At 38.6% G+C, this 16,793-nt stretch overlaps 1 protein-coding gene across 5 annotated transcripts in view; it reads right to left on the bottom strand.

Moving 5' to 3' along the window:
* The window catches only part of HDAC9 (histone deacetylase 9), a 491,076-nt gene that overhangs the window by 207,695 nt on the left and 266,588 nt on the right, over positions 1–16,793 (bottom strand). For 3 of the 5 annotated variants that reach the window (XM_075050424.1, XM_075050409.1, XM_075050402.1), the window contains exons 6-7: positions 16,503–16,629; positions 14,410–14,531 (exon numbers count right to left, since the gene is read on the bottom strand). In XM_075050424.1, the coding sequence (XP_074906525.1) occupies positions 14,410–14,531; positions 16,503–16,629 (249 nt within the window). The remainder of the gene's footprint in view (positions 1–14,409; positions 14,532–16,502; positions 16,630–16,793) is intronic. The other 2 variants (XM_075050431.1, XM_075050417.1) reach the window with 1 other exon arrangement.

Below are 16,793 nucleotides of genomic sequence, written 5' to 3'. Positions count from 1 at the left end.
TGTCTTAGAAATATAAATTACGACAAGCCTTGCTGGCAGAACATTTCTTGGTCAGCGATTTTAGGCCCAGAACTTCAATGTTTTCTGAGTAACACACCAAACAACTAGATTTATGACAGTGTCCTAAGAACATTTACACAGCAAAATATATGCTCCGAAAATGAAGAAGCATGATTGATTCCCAGAAAACCTAGGATTATATTCAATGCACCTTGGGTAAGTTCCACCTTGGTTTCCTAAATGGACACAGCCTTTTCATGTGAAGGTCAGAGATGAAGCTCTGCTGTGCTTTTTATTTTGTGATATTTTTAGCATGATCATGTAATCATTTATCTGTTCTTCTAAGTAAACTCTCTATCAAACAGACTCCTAAGAGCTAGTGAAAAATAATTGCGGAATAGAATTTGTTTGTATTTCCCTTTCGGGAACTGAGGCTTGGCTAAGCAGTATCTCAAAATAGAGAGAGTTGGAAACTGGGATCAGTTCTCTCTTCTACGCACAGACATAAGCCCAGCCCCAAAGAAGGAGCAAGAGTTAGCAGAAAAATGAAATAAATTAAATCTACATTCAATTCAGCATTATACCATTTGTCACTTCACGGCAGAAACTCAATCCCACACTTCTAATTCCAGTCCCTGCCCAGCATGTAATATTGCACATTTTTTTCCTGCTGTCCCACTTGTTCCCTCAGGGATGGGGCCATTAGAAATGCTCACACAAGAGCAAAGGGGCTGCACCTCCATTGGAGTGCTGCTGTAACGGCAGTACCTGCAGTCGTGCGCCAGCCTTTGTCATGTACTACATCGCTCTTGGCAAGTGCTCTCTTCTAAGTGGCTTGTGCCTTGAGTACATTTCAGACCAAGATATGCAGGCTAGCACAACACTGGAAATCTTTAATAATAAAAATATCAACAAGAAATTTATTTTTTATCATTTACTACCATTGTTAAGACCAATGGTTCTAGTGACGGAGTACGGATGACTTATTTGCTGTCTATGATACCATTTGCTATGGAACTGAGAATATAAAATATAACAATGGGCTAAGATTACACTACATGCTTTCACCACAGATCTCACCAGGTATGATGACATTTGGAAGAAAAGGTGCTCATTCTTTTTGCACTTATTGTTATTTCTATTTATACTATTCAGTACTCTTAAAATTTAGGAGAATATTTCCATACCTGTGACAGACTAACGTGATACAAATCCTTTGCAACACTCACTGGAGAAATGCTCCACTTCTATATGAATGTTTCATGCTCAGTCAGAGCGATTGCCTTTCTATTTTTACCACATTCCCATCATATTCTGCATCTGAATCAATCATATAAGCAGAGAAAGCGGACTTTGATGTCAATGTCTGAATTTATGAGCCATCTGAGAAGACAGCCCTTGCATGAAAGACAAGGATAATTCTTAAATGGAAATAATCGATTTTAAAATGAAAAGGCATGGAGAAGAGTGGTTTTTAAATTATAAAATGAACCTCCCCATAAAAAACAAAGCCAAGGTTTGAAGAGTGTTTGCTTCAAGTACTGGTTTTCTTGAATGGCTCCCATGAGACACTGCCAACTCCTAACATGGTACTAGCTAGGACTCGATGGCTGACAGTAAGAATTCAGGTTTCAGTGCACTAAATATATAAAACTAACCAATTTGAGGATGTCTGCTCCAACGGACAAAATACAGAACTGGAAAGTGGTTTCTTGATACCTGTCTGTGGCTAAGGCATTGAGTTGGTGTGTGACTGTAGAGGTCACTGTACCATCCTGCCCCACTGAAGCTGAAGCAGGATTATTGTTGACTGCAGCAGGTATGGTTCACAACTCCAATCCTATGTGCTTCAGTGCACTCCTACATGAAGACAGTAATAACACATCTATAATTGCCAACTCTCTTCTGATAGTTAAAAAGGCAACATTAAGTATTTTAAGCTTCAAGGACAGAACTGTTATAAATGTATATACATATATATACACACATGACTGCCCCAAAGCACATACATGAGATTATTTAGAAATTATTTTAATCCTTTAAACTGAAATGCAAACAAGTGAGCAAAAAGTGAAAATAAATTTTTCAGGGTTTTTTTTAATTGAATTGTTCCCCTTGCAAGGCACTTGAAAGCCTTAGTGGCAAATAGTGAAGAATTATTACAATTAATCTGCCTTATGTTTCAAATAAGCATTTGGTTCAATACTTTAAGTATTGGTTCTTAGAAGTGGTCTACAGAGGGATAATGCTCAAAATAATTTTGCATTAGCCACCTCTGTAAGCATTTCTGCTGCACGTTATTAGCACCTTTGCTCAATTAATTAACCTTTGCTCAGAGTAGCTTCCTCATGCAGATACAAGCCCCAAAGAATTAACCTTTTTTGGCTCTATAATACCACAAAATCACTGAAAAGACCTTCATGTAGTCTACTATATGCGGTGATTCAACCATAAACCAAGACACTGACTCAAGTAAGCTAGTTGCATGGGGCTCACTTTCTGTACTCCAAGCATCCCACTGGGGTCCCGGACTTCAAACTAGATTAATTCTACCCCATAAAGGATGCATCTTGTATCTTACCTTCCTGAGGAAATAGGGCCTCTCTAAAGCGCTGGAGATGCTGAATGAGGTGGGGTTTGCTGGGTTAGATGCCTGCAACTATAGTGGGCTGAATCATCTGACCAACGAGCCAGAATGTCAGAGACAAGAGAAAAACAAGAGCACATGGCCAGGAGTGTAGCAGATGAGGAAAACAGGACTTCACGTTTTCATGGCAGCAGGCTGGTAGGTTGGGCTATTCATGTAAAATCCTGCTAAGAACCACTATACATCTGCTATGGGTCTAATTGGCCACTATTAGCCTAGCCTCTTTGCTCCACAAATCTTTGCACTTCTACTACATTTAGCACTTTGGAACAAGTAATAATCAGTTCCCACTTGGAGAAAGGGAAAATATATTATTTGAGAGTGTTTTGTTGCAAAGAAAATGAAAAGACACAGCTGTTTTCTCTGAAGGCCATCAAAGTCCATGTCATTGATCTCGATGGAAATCAGTTGATACCCATTTGAGTGATTCACTTGAGTGGATTTCAGGCAAGACAAGCCTGAAAATTACTTTGTTTATGTAACTGCAACATAATTTGGAATAACGAGATTTTGCAGTAATATGGCTTGTTCAGTCTCATTGCTATTACCTGGCTTATTCTCTTTTTAGTGCTGGTAATAATGAACTGGTATTACTCTTTAAATGATTGTAAGTGGGAAACAGGTATGACAGATACTGAAAGTATTAGTTTAAACAACAACAGAAGGTATCACAGGCAACCCAAGAATCGGTTACCTAACTCGTTGGCATGACTTGTAACTGTCTCTCCAGAACTGAGAACTTTGGTTCTAGGTGAAGAAAAACAGTGTCTCAATGACTTTTCTCATCTTTTATGGTGGCTTCATATAGCAGGAAAGAAGTAAGTAACTGTACTTTTAAAAATGGAAGATATACAGATTTCTATATAGGTACACATTAATTTCATCACAACAACCATCATTGCTCAGGTGAAAGAAAACTATTCTCTCTTGAGGAACATGATACTGAAACACAAGCATGAGAGATAGGAAAATGAGTTGGTGAAGTCATTATGTCCTATACTACACTTTGCTTAATATTAGCAATTTGCAGATACCAGCATTAAAGAATATAGCCTGGGGCCACATTGCTCCCAAATGAGCTGAGGTTTTTTTGACAGGGCTTTGCTTCACTGTTTCTTTTTATTAAACACACAGAGATATTTAAGAAGAAGGGACAAAAATCCTTTCTACGCATGGGGAGAGGACATATATATGAAGGGAATGTAAAAGATAATAATACACTACTTTCTGATGGTTCCTGGAACACAGTACTACTTTTGTATCAGAAGAGCGTGTGCCAACTTCAAATCAGCATTTAATGAACCCAGGCAGGAAATGGGGGATGGGAGAGGGTGCATAGCGAGCAGGTCCTCATCTCGAGGCTAAAGCCATATATAGGAAACCTGAAGAATAGAAAGTGAGCTTTTGTCCAGACTTCGAAAGGCTCTAAAATGAAAGCATTTCCTTTTCCTTGCTGGCAGACTGGCTTAGAAAAGCTGTGGGGCAGTCAAGGTAAATGATGCTAAATTTGGCTACAAAGATTCCAACAACAGCATGAGCAACAGCGCCAAATGCACGTCTTGAGAAAGATAAATCATTCCCTATTGCCCAGACACCATGTGTTATCCCTAAGATTCTTTTGAAACAGTAACTTAGACTTCTCTAACATTATTAAGGCAACAGAAACAATTACAAAAAAAAGACTTCATGATCTTGAAGTAAGCCTTCACTGGTATTCTCTATTTCTTCAGCTGTCATCTTTTTTAAGCTGTGAAAGGTCATATATTATACTGATTTGAATATATTCTATGCTGCACTCCACACAGGAGCTATTGTTTTTTCCTACCTTATATCTAACAGTATCAATAAAGGAATATATAGTCAAGGAATCTTTCTTTTTTCACACTGCATAGGTTGTTATTTTTTATACTATTGTACTAGAGACCCATGCACAGATAAGCATTATATGCTTTACAACACACAACCATGGCAGTCCGTACCTGAGATAGATAGCTTAAAATCTAAGTTATAGGACAAAAGGATGATGTGTGGATATACACCATCAGAGGTACAAGAGAAAATATGAGATGGTACCGGTTAGCACGATGGTGGTATTGCCAGCATACCAGTGGCTTACCCTTTGTCAAGTTTCTTTCTAGCACTGTGGCAACTGAGAATTTTCAAGATACTGAATGTGGATAATGAGGTAACTCTGAGATCTCTGTTATGATTTCATTTGAAGCAGGAGGAGCAGAATGGAAGAAAAAATACTGTGAAGAGATCCTCATTCTGATGGGTCCACTGCCTAGCACAACAGGTTCCTGGTCCATGCTGTGCGCTCACAGTCACATTGGTAATACACATAAGTAACAAAGCAGCCTGCCTGTCTATGCCGTGCCAGGACCTGGAGATCAAGGAAAAAGTCAAATCCCACCTTACTACTGCAGCAACAAAAACAGCCAAAAAAGGCATATCTAAGGTTCCTAAGAAGCTAGTCCAAGGGCAGTAGGCTTCCCAGCTTGCCCCTCAGTGATGTAGGCAGAATGAAAGGCACAAGATACCCCTATGCACCATCAGAAAGGATAAGTGAGAAGATAATCTGGGCTTCCTCACCATAACTATGAATGCAGCCAAAGCCAGGCAGAAAGCTAGAGAGGCAGAGAACATAGGTCAGGGACCAGAACTGCTTCCAGCTTCTTCAGCCACTTTGTGGAGAGCTGCAAATGAGTTTGTTCTTCTGAGAGACCTGATGGTCTCTCAGCCTTTCCTCTGCCACATGTGGTTCTCGCAGACATGTAAATAGTCTCTGCTCTGCGTGGAGTTTCTGACTTCTGCTCTGGCTTCCTGTAGGCAGCCACAGACTGCTTCAGCCACCTCCACAGAGCTGAATATATTAGGCATAGGCAAGATGAGCAATGACTTTTTGTTTTCATACATGACTGACTGACATTTGCTGTAGAAGGCCATGTCCCCATACTGGACAACACTGGACAATGAACACGTGGACATCCTCCCCACTGGGTGACAGACTGGAAGATACCAGCATGTAGTACAAGTCTGTAGATTCAATGATTTCTAAATTCTGGTGATTTAAAATGCCATTTCTGAAAGAGTTTTAAATTAGATTAATGAGACTGAAAGCTATTTTTACATGCCCTCTAATGCTCTTCCATGAACTACATGGACCTGACCGCTGGGTGGTCCCTACAAGGCTGGAGCACCAGATACAGCAGTCCAGGATGGAGACGCTTTGTTTTTCTGGCTTGCATCACCTGATGTGTTTTCAGCATATACCGAAACTGTTTCCTGTACAACCGTTCACTTTAAGGAGAGTGCTGGTCATATGTGAAATCCTTTAGTCCTTTGCTTTATTTTACTTTTGTAAAAGGCAGAATGCTTTATTTATTCAGACTAAGGTAAATATCCATTCCCTAAATAAAAAAACAGGTTTAGTGAAACACATGGTAAAAGAGCTAATTAGATTAGAGGGGATCTCACAGCCCTTCAGCTCTCTTCAGGCTAAGGAAGCCAATTTAACAAGATTAGCAAATTTTCATTGATTTCCTAAAGAAGGTTCAAAAATGAAATATTCCCTGAAGCTGTTTTAAATACCCAACTTTTCCTTCTTATTCATTGCAGTTGGTATAATATATAAAATTTGTTTTATTATCCACGCAAACAAGTGTTATCTTTCTAGGAATGATTTATTGAGTTAGATGGAGGAATTACTTAGTGTACGGCTTGCATTTAGCAGAATTAGAGATCTTTGTATTTTTCATTAAAAGCTGACCAGTGCAATAGATGTCCTGTTAATATTTGTTCTGCATGTAACCTGTGAGGCAAAAGAACAGGCCTCTTGATAGAATTCTTAATAATTTCTATTCCTTAGCACAGAAACAGCATCTCCTTGCATTTGCACCACTGGGCTATACAGCAGTTTCAATGACGCCATGGTTTCACTGGGCCTCGAGTCATGACATGTCAAGTCTGCTGAAACCATGGCATATTATTGCTATGTCAGGTCCATCTTAATCTTCTTCCATGTAAACTAATATCCTTTTCCAATAATAAAAAGGGGATTAAAAAGCAAATAATACTATACTGTCTTGAAACATAGAATAAAATAAAAAGGATATTTTAAAATTAATTCTCATCTACCCTGCACATCTTCAAATTCTATAATTTTTTTTGCAATTTTATAGCACTTATGGGAGCCAAGTCACATGTGAGTTCTCAGGAGGTGTAGAAGAGAAAGAAGGTGAAACAGGCTATTTAATAGAGGGCATCCCTCATTTGAATGGTAATAACCAAATTTCGATATGCATGACTGGCAGTCCTTCTGGTTAGGTCTCCACTGGTTATTCACGCTCCCACTTCTGACCATATACACCAGTCAATTCTAGCTGGGAAGAAGTAATGGGAATATAATACCATACTTTCTGCAAATATAGCAAACCCCACCCTTCAGCCTAAATCCTCCTACAACATCCATTGAATCACTAATTTTGCACAAGAAAAAATACTTTCTTCAGTGAAGAAGTGCCAGAGATAATCCCCTAGCCCCAAAAGTTGAGGCTTTTGCAGGGTCACAGTTTGACCCCTAGGTACATGATTTATTTTTTATAGAATAATCATGTTCACGATTATGTTGCTCCTGAAGCTCCATACAAGAAGAAATTATTTAATAAGGTGACTAAATCCCACAGATTTTAATCTAGAAAAATATCCAGCAGTGATAACTCATCGATGGCAGGCAAGAAGTATACTGTAATATTTCATCAACCTTCAGAAATTCATGATGAAACACCATCACCTTCACCCCCAGTTTAATGGGGCATCAATGTTGTCAGTAGATAAGAGCTGGGCAGGTCTAGATTGCTGAAGCATACCCTTTGGAGTTGCCCAAAGACAAGACAGAGTACAGGATGCCAAGAAAACAAAAGCAACCAAAACACAGTATATCTTGCTTTCCTAGCAGATGAGAACTATGGGCCAAATTCAGCTCAAGAGTAGGAAGGCACTTCAGCTCCACTGAAGACAAATGAAGATAAAATTGGACCCAAAGTTGTTTGGACTTTCAAAACACGTTTTCCTAACTTCTGTGGGCAAGGTTGACTCTGTGAAAGGATCTCTCCATGTTAAGTGAGGTGAGGAGAAGACTGTTTAAAGTCTGAATTAGACGTTGACACTGCACCTTCACAACAAAACTGAATTAAAACAAGTTTACTTTTAGATAGGTTCTTTATGCTCTAGGATATAATTCCAGTCCCCTACAACTCAATTAGCTAAATACACAATGTAACCTTCCATCTGGTAGAGTAATTTAACAGGAATAATTGTGCACCACCATAACTCAACGAGACACTGAGGAAAACCATTGAAATGCTATTTCCTTTCCTTTGGAAGAGAATTATGTACAATTTCAGCATGCTTTGCATTGCTAACAGTTAAAGCCAACAGGGAGGTATCACTCTCATTTATATTACTTTCCCATGAGAAAATCAAAAGCAAAGTACAAAGCTTATGCCGTTGTTCATGAATGGCTCTGTAATACTTACTTGGCTTTAGCCAGAACATGTTATTTGGCAGCTAAACCCCTTAATTATAGTTGTGGGTTTGAACAGATTTTTCAGTGAAACTATGTTTTGCAGGAGTTTGGAGAAGTGCAATCTTTACTAACCAACATCTTCTATTTTGGATGATCTGATACCATGTGATTTCCACTTTTCACTTCTCTGTCTGTTTCTCTCTTTTTGCCATCTTTTAGATGTTCTTGTTTACTTTTCTAAAAGTTTTCAACTGTCTCTGCCCTAGATACAGTGGAAGAAAAATCCTAGTCCCACTGAAATCAAGCAGGGCAGTTTCTACTGACTTCAAAGAGTCTGAGATTTTATATGCAATATTTTGTAACTTATTTATCCAGAGGGAACAGATTTTGAAATGCCCATTAAAACCACTCCACTTCATTTTCAATGGACTTTATGCTCTTAAAATGCTTTAGATTTTAGGACTGCTCCCTGCTCCTTATATAAGCTGTTTCCTTTAGGTTCAAAAGTCAAAAAGGTGTCTAGTATCCGATTACCTGCTTATCCAAAAGTTACGCAAGCTACTTTTTAATGCTAATTTATAAAACATTTCTGAAAACATACATGGTTTGTGTAAGAAAACCTTTATGCAGCCACATGAAGCAGAACTTTGTAATTCAATTTTGGCTATGCATTGGGCAGTAAAAGGAGAACTAAGTATTTAGACTAAGATCGTGTAATTAGTCTAGCCATCAAGAAGGTTCAGTATTTAGCACAATAGAGTAATTACTGGCAAGAAAGAAAGTGATGTATATACAAGTAGTGGGATTTTTGCTAAAACAGAAATACAGTGAAAAACCTTTATCATCTGGGTCATCTTGAAACTGAGTATGAATCACCCACGCATAACACCTTCGCTTCCCGCAATGAAAAGTAAGCAACAAATAAAATATATTAGAGGAAGAGTCTTGCACTGATGGGAAGGCGATGATGGTCTTTACAGGCATCACCCTGGTGATAACTCCTGTTGAATCCTGGTGCAGGCCCTGGCAGCTTTCATGACACCAAAGCATACATACAGAAGTTCTTTTCTCTCTGACAGTGTCATTAAGCCTATGCTAGCATTCATTTTACTTAGTCCTAAGCTATCTCAAAAAATTTTCCCTCTAACTTGAGCTAAATTCGAGTGACAGGGCATCCCTCCTCACCGCCAGCTTAGGAGGCTGCAGAACCCTGATGGACCCGAGATGACGGCAGCCCAGCACAGTAGCTACAAGGGTATTACATTTCCTTAGAGCTGCTGGCTCCCAGGGGCTGAACTCTGTTTTGGCCTGTTCATTACATGAATCCGGAAGAAGATGTTAACAACAGTTTGCTTCAGATTCACTCTTCAATTGCAAGTGAAAGTTTCTTCTCTTTCTAAAACTTCTTACTACTAATTATGTCCTCTCAAGTTATTGATAGTGAATTTAGGAAGGCTAAAAAAGTCTGGTGATTAATGGTTAGAGAAGTCAAGAAAGAGAAGGGCTGGGAATCAGGATACTCCCCCCCCCGCCCCCCGCCCCCCCCCCCCCCCCCGTGATAAACACCAGTGATTTCCTTTGGGCACATCACCTAGTCCAAATTTGTCAAGACTGTTCATTAACCCAGGAAAACAAGGACTCTGAGAGACAGGAACGCTAAGCATCCCTGAAAAATGGGATAAAATGAGGAGAATCATATCATGTTTGCCTTGTTTCCCTGCTTCAATAAAAAAAAGTGCCTCTCCCATTTATTGTGCTCACTCATAAACTCAGAGAAAAATAATGCTTCTCTCTACTGAGCTTGACTTCTTCATTTTGGCAGACCTGGTAATTGAGGGTTTGTGATCCTCTAAGCCTTTTTTTGTTACCAAAGACCAAAAGAAATCCAGCTTTTTCATATACTGTTACTTCACAGGAGAGTGTTTTCCTAGAAAATGCAAACAGAAATGGAATTTGGTGGCACAAAATGGAAAGGGAGAAGAACTTTCATACACAAAATGTTTTTCTTCTCAGTTTCAACTGCTCCAGTAAATTACTGAATCGCTAAGTGCAGAAAGAATAATGGTAAGGAAATATTCTAATTAATTTCTTTTTTTTTAAAAAATACAACTGCTGAGTTCTTATTCAGGAATCTTTCACTCTTATTACACAAGAGCTATGCTGTTATTCTACTGCCTAATCAGGTTAACTTCATATGGTTTTTACAAAGTGATCTTCATGACTGTGCAGCACAGCCTTCTTCCGCTCTTTCATCACAATATTAAACAATCCTTCATCTCCTCTTCTTTCCTGTATGAAATTACATAATTTCCCCCCTCCAAGCAAGAACCTTGTACTATTTGCTATTAAAAAACCCCCATGCTCTATTTCCATTGAGCATGCTTCCAATTTTTGGAAAGCGAGCTACAAACATCTTCTCAAATAGTACTATTGTGAGTGATCTTCAGATCCCCAAGCAAAATGCAATTGTAAGCTTAAAACTTCATCAGCAAGGAAAGATTCAGCTGGCATAAAACCAAAATAAATAGAAATACTGATTGACATTCCCATTCTGCCATGATTCTGCTAAACTCAGGAAAGAAAAAATAGTTTATACTTGATATGATGATGTCCCCGGAATTTCTTCCAACAAAAGCCAAAACTTGAGGCAAAATGCAGAAATTCCATCTATAGCAACATTTTGAAAAAGCATACAGTTTTGGTTAGAGAGCTAACCTTTATTGCAATTTACTGGCTTTTGCGGGTTTGCATCAACACTTGCACATAGAAAATTAAATGTTTCAAATGGAAGAAAATGCAAATGGTATGGCCATTTGCCAGAATTTCTGCATTTACTTCAACAAGGTAAAAAAAAACCCAAAACACTTCATTGAAAAGAACTTCTACCCTATCAAACCCATGTAGTTTGCTACATTTTTGTCAGTTTTACAGTAACCTCATCAAGCAGATAATATTTTCACGGATAGATAGAGAGACATAGAATTATGGAGCTCAACAATCAAAACTTCCCCATATTAAATGATCAGGTCTTCAAAAGTGCACAGCTCCCATCAGAGCTCTTACAACAGTCAGTATGAATTTCAAAAGTATTCAGTAATAGGGAGGAATTTTCAAACCTCTCTGGGTAATTTAGACGCATTAGTCTCATTGAAAGTTAATGAGCCATGTGCTGCTCAGGCTTTCGGGTGCTTTGCTGAAAACACACGTTATGACTGGTATCCATGGTGAAAATCGTGGGCATTTTTAAAATTTGATCTTATGCTGTTTAGGCTAAATTCTGCTCTTAGCTACAGATGTGTAGCTTCTCCTTATGGTATATTTATCTGTCCAATGAAGCAATAGGTCCCCGTGCTCTGCTCTTTTGAAAGTCTGTCAACACAGAGCATCTGAATGCAGCTGTGCAAAGAGCTGCATATCCTGGCCTCTAGCCCTTAGGACAGTCCCAATCCTCTGCGCAGCTAAGCTGCGTGAAGGCCACTGCTGACAAGTTCTGCTGCATCTTGCACAGAAAGGAATAATCACATGGCTGAGAGTGTTACTGAGTAACTGTAGTCACTGCACTAGGATGTTAACTCTGGTACCTAACTGTAAACATAGAAAGAGCAGGATTCCTAAGTCTTTCCCTAGTTATCTATGCATCCCATCATTCCAGATGCTAGAAGAGTAAAAGCGGCACAGAATATTTTCCTCTTTACCATAGTCTTTCTGAATTAATTTTTAAAAGATTAATAAGGAGATGCCACTTCAGGACTAATTAAGCAAAGGTTAAATAAATTACTGAACAAGAAAGTGAGCAAGCAAGACTCATGATTTACACTGAAAAACACATTAGGAAGTCAGGAGAGAATCATTCAGCTTTGCTGCCCATTAAATCTGATCTTAGAGTAACCGATTCAATCAGAATTATCTTCCAAGAGCATTTATATTAAAGTTGGAGAAGAGAAAGATACCTCTGCCTTTTATATTATGAATATGGAAAATAAAATCGAGAAGCAAAACAAAGCTGTAATTAAAACCCACAACAGGTATTCCTTTCTTAAAGCTGAAAGGAATGTGAAGTCTGCTTTCATATGAATTGCTGACTTCATGCAGGTTCAGCACCACAGAGGGTTTACCAGGAGCCAGTGGCAACAAGCGTTCATAGCCTAAAGGAAAGGAAAAGAGGTTCGCGCCTCATGGCAAAGGTCAGATTTCTGCAGGCTTATAGCCTGTCCATATACATGAGTGTTCGTGGGACATCTTTGTCTAGTGAGGTCCCATGAGGATGGCGCAGGCTCCACAATGTCCCCTCTGCCTGGAGGATGGACCTATAACCACCCAGATCAATTTAGGGTCATTTGACTTGTGTCGATCTGGTTGCTGTTGCTTTTACTCTCAACCTGATGAACAATCATTGCAGCCTTTGTGGGGATGTTGCTGAAGGCTGGAATTAAACAACTCTAGTATACAGACAGATTGGACGTGTAAACAGGATATTTAACAGTTGCTGTTTTCATGGATGTGGAGAGCTATCAAATATACTCCCTTGCTAACATGCAACATGTTGTACACTTCATTTATATTTGCTTATCAGAATTGCTATGTAAATGTCATAGAAATGGTTATGCTAATGATTATATTAGTATTTGTCTATTTATTCTGTAGATATCTTTTCAGAGAGTCATCATGTCCTTTGTTCAATTTTGGAACTGATGCATTGCATGCCCAAATATTTGGAATAACATATAGAAAACATCTGGATTTAATTATATTATAGTCGTCTTATGCAGACAATGGGAATTGAATTAAGGAATATTTTGAAACCCCCACAGAGATATAAAAGTATTAGCAGCTGCACGAGAACTTTACTGTTACAATGTTTGAAAATGTTTTGTTTTACAGATCAACAGTCTGACACATCATAAATATCAATCATAACATTTGAGATATATAAACATGGAAGAAAAATTAAAACTTGCATTTCAAAAACATGTACATAAATTCACAGCATTTAGAAGATGTATAGTGTACCCTTTTGTTTAAAAAAATGAAAATGAATATTCAATTGCCACAGAAAATGTATGTTGTACAGTGGTATTAAGCAGAGAACCACATAAAGGCTTATTGTGACTGAATAGCCTGAACAAGATTTTATAGAATCTTGTTATATTGCCACCATATTGTACAAAGAGTAATTCAGCTAGAATAAATTAGCATTTTGCTTTTCATGCTTTCATTCCTTTGAAAATATTTGGGGATATAATATGAGCTTAGAGAGTCTGCCCCAAAGTATTAGATACAGACTGGATTTTCTTTCTGAATGTATGCTGGTTCCAAATGCCACTTCTTTTCAAGTCAGTACCAGTTTTGCAGTTAGTTTTCAATCTCCCAGTGGCTAAATCACATTCAAAGGCTGTTAGCACAGTAGGGGGTCAGACTTTCTCTCTGAATGTAACTATATCACTCAACAGCAGACTCATGCAATAAGCGATCTAATGTTTTCTTTTCTTTTTTTTTCCCCCCTCCTCTTAGTGTCTCCCTGCATTCCTGGATACCGGTCACTGCACCAAGGACCTGAGGCAACAGCCACATGGATTCCACCACCATCCTTCTAGCTTTCTTTATGGTGCAGAAAAAGTCAAGTCTACAGTTCACCTGCTGTCAAGACAAAAGGTTCAGTTGCTAAATCCTCTGAAACATTCTGAAATGTTCCAACGAACATTTTTCTTGTACAATATTACACATTCCTATGTGTAAAAAGCACACACAAATGTGTGCGTGTGTATGCATATATGCCTACAAACCTTGACAACCAATGACATAAAATATAATATTAATCCAATTCCTCCTCTTTCCATGAATTCCCCTCAAAATGTCCTGAAAAACATTGTCTAAAGGCAGCATACCAATACTGTATATACCATGCAAAAGAGAGAGCGCTATTAAACCCAGAAGTAATATTGAGACAAAGAAAATAATGCCACAAAAGATCCATGAAATGATGGTCTGTTTAGAAACTAAATCTATCAGGACTGAAGCCTGCACCAGCTGTTAGCACTGGGAAACACCGACTCTTGATACCATGTGGTCAGTCCAACGTTGTAAAGATGCAGTCAGGATCTTTGAACTTACCCATAGTATCATCCTGAGCAGGCTTTCTGGATTATGATATGTGCCTTGCTGATGGACAGCATGGTTAAAATAAAGGGTGGGAGAATTGCTGGGTAAGGGGCTCGAATAAACTACGCTAACTCACCCGTTTTACGAAGTGGAAAATCATCCTTGGCATCCTGCGCTCCTGGTAAAGTGTATTTGTACGGTGGCGAGGCCCCACTCAGGGGTGGAGAGCTTTGATCCAGTGAGGTATGGTGGGCAGCCCTGCAGCAGACACAGAGAGGTCACAAATTAGCAGTCACTGAGGTGACCAGCAGTAACTATCTACACATGTTGTACACATGTCTCAGCTGTGTTTATGTTCTCGTTTGTCTAAGTGTGCACAAACCACAGGCTCATGTAACCAATTTCACTTTTACAGTAAGTTATGGAACTCCTCGGGATTCCCAAGAACGCGCTTTTCGCACTCATTATAAAAGTCACATAGGATAACAGTCAACGTTGACCTACAGACAGGATCTGTCACCAGTTTGGGGAATTGACCATTTTAGATTGTTGCATTTTAATACGAACCAGCTGAGGCACAGCAAAAGCCATTTAAGTCTTGTTTATCACATACAAATAGATGTACATTGATCTAGCCTCTTCTATGAAAATGTAGGGGATTTTCAGGGCAGGGGGCCTCATATAAAACTAACCAGAAATATTGAGTTGTTATTATTATCTGTTGGGAAAAAAACCCAAAATATTTAGTGCACAAGGTAGATAAAACCTTGCATTTCGGTTCAGTTTGTAAGTTTTGTGAGCACACCACTGGGCAGCACATAGCACTCACGTCAGTAGAGAAGCTCCAAGCTGAAGAGTGCTTTCTGACAACTGCTGGATGAAAGAAATAGTGTGAGTAGATCTTTCTGAACACGGAAACCGCAAACTGCAAAGAAATTGCATCATTTGGCCCAGAGACAGGGTTTGGGGTTTTTTTGTTTGGTTGGTTGATTTTTCTATTTAGAGGGGGAGAGAGGGAAAGGAGGGAAACTTTCAAACTTTGTGTTTATCTAAACATAATTTTACTTGGCCTTTTACAGAGTCTCTCCCTATCTTTCCAATGTAGTGTGGTTAATCAATAATACACCTGTCAAAAGGGCCTCTACCACGAGAGGAAGCACTACTTTCCTTAGTGTAGCAGAAGACATCTTCTGCAGAGCTCCTCGTTCTCACTCATCTGAAGTCTCAGAACTAAACTTGGATTATTAGTCCAGAAATCTTAGACACTTAAGATAATTTCACACATTATTTGGGGGAAAAAAAGAAAATTAACCACCAGAAACAATGTAACTATATATTAAGTCCTGTTACCACAATGCTCTGATTAGCTCAGAATGGAAACTCCAAGGGCAGGCCTTCAGTAATTCTTTTTAAAGAGAACAAGTACAAGACAGAAATCTAGTGTACCATATGCATTTCTGTTCGTCCTATTGAAGGCCAATTTGCACATAACATTGAAGTCTTTCAGAAACGCAGCCAGAGTTCATTTTGTTGTAATGACTTACGTGTCTGTTGTAATAAGAAAGTTAAAAAGGAATTAATCAGTAAAAAAAAAAAGGGGCGGGGGGTGATAAAAACTGTAAACTCTTAAAATGTTAATAGGCCCATTACAGGACTCAACAAAATCACTTGTTTCAATGGTCTAAGCAGATTCTTTTCAAGGCCAAGGCATCATAAGAATATGCAGTTTTGGATACTAAAATCCATCACGGTAAGAAAAGTTAAATGACCACTATCCTTCTCAAAATCCTTGTCAGTTACTTACACCATTCAAGTAACTTCACTGGAAAGCACTATCTCTTCAAGAAGAAACAAGTTTTGTGATCAATTCAAAATCCAAGTAAATCAAACATAAAGTTATTCTAACTACAAAAATTGAAGAGACTTGGAAAAATGACAGGTATAGTTGTAAAACTTGTGATAGCATCAAGAGATGAAGCAGTTGAAATAAAAACTTTATACAAATTTATGAGAGCATCTTGTTCCGTATAGCTCTCGTCTCATCACTGAACACCCAAATACTCTTTAGTTCAACCAGAAATACTACACTTCTGACTTTTTGCTGACTTCTTGGTTGAAGTTCTGTCTTGTTCTGGAGGCAGACTCTCAATACCCCTGCTGAAGAAGCATTCTGGCAAGTTTTAACAGATACCTCAACAAGGCAAGGAAACAGCTTAGTACTGAACATACGTGTACCAGAGCTTGGGGTGGCGGCTCATGGAATGATTCTTCCCGTTTGCTGGCGAGTCTTTTGTTGCCGATTTACTCAACAGGAACTCTTGAAGTTTCTGCTTCACTTCTGTACTGGCCACTGCCCCTAAGACACAAAGATTTGAACATATCTTATCTTACTTTAAAAAACTACTTTTTTAAAGAAAAAAAACCCAACAAAACACACAAAAAAAAGCCTGAGTCTCGCTGCTGCAAGTGTTGTAAACTATAAAAAATATTGTTGGAAATCCATCAAAATGAGATAACATT

This window comes from Buteo buteo, chromosome 2 (genome assembly GCF_964188355.1).
Source record: "Buteo buteo chromosome 2, bButBut1.hap1.1, whole genome shotgun sequence".
NCBI classification, from domain to species: Eukaryota; Metazoa; Chordata; class Aves; order Accipitriformes; family Accipitridae; genus Buteo; species Buteo buteo.
The sequence above is the reverse complement of the archived record's forward strand: the minus strand, read 5'-3'. Positions and strand labels throughout refer to the sequence as shown.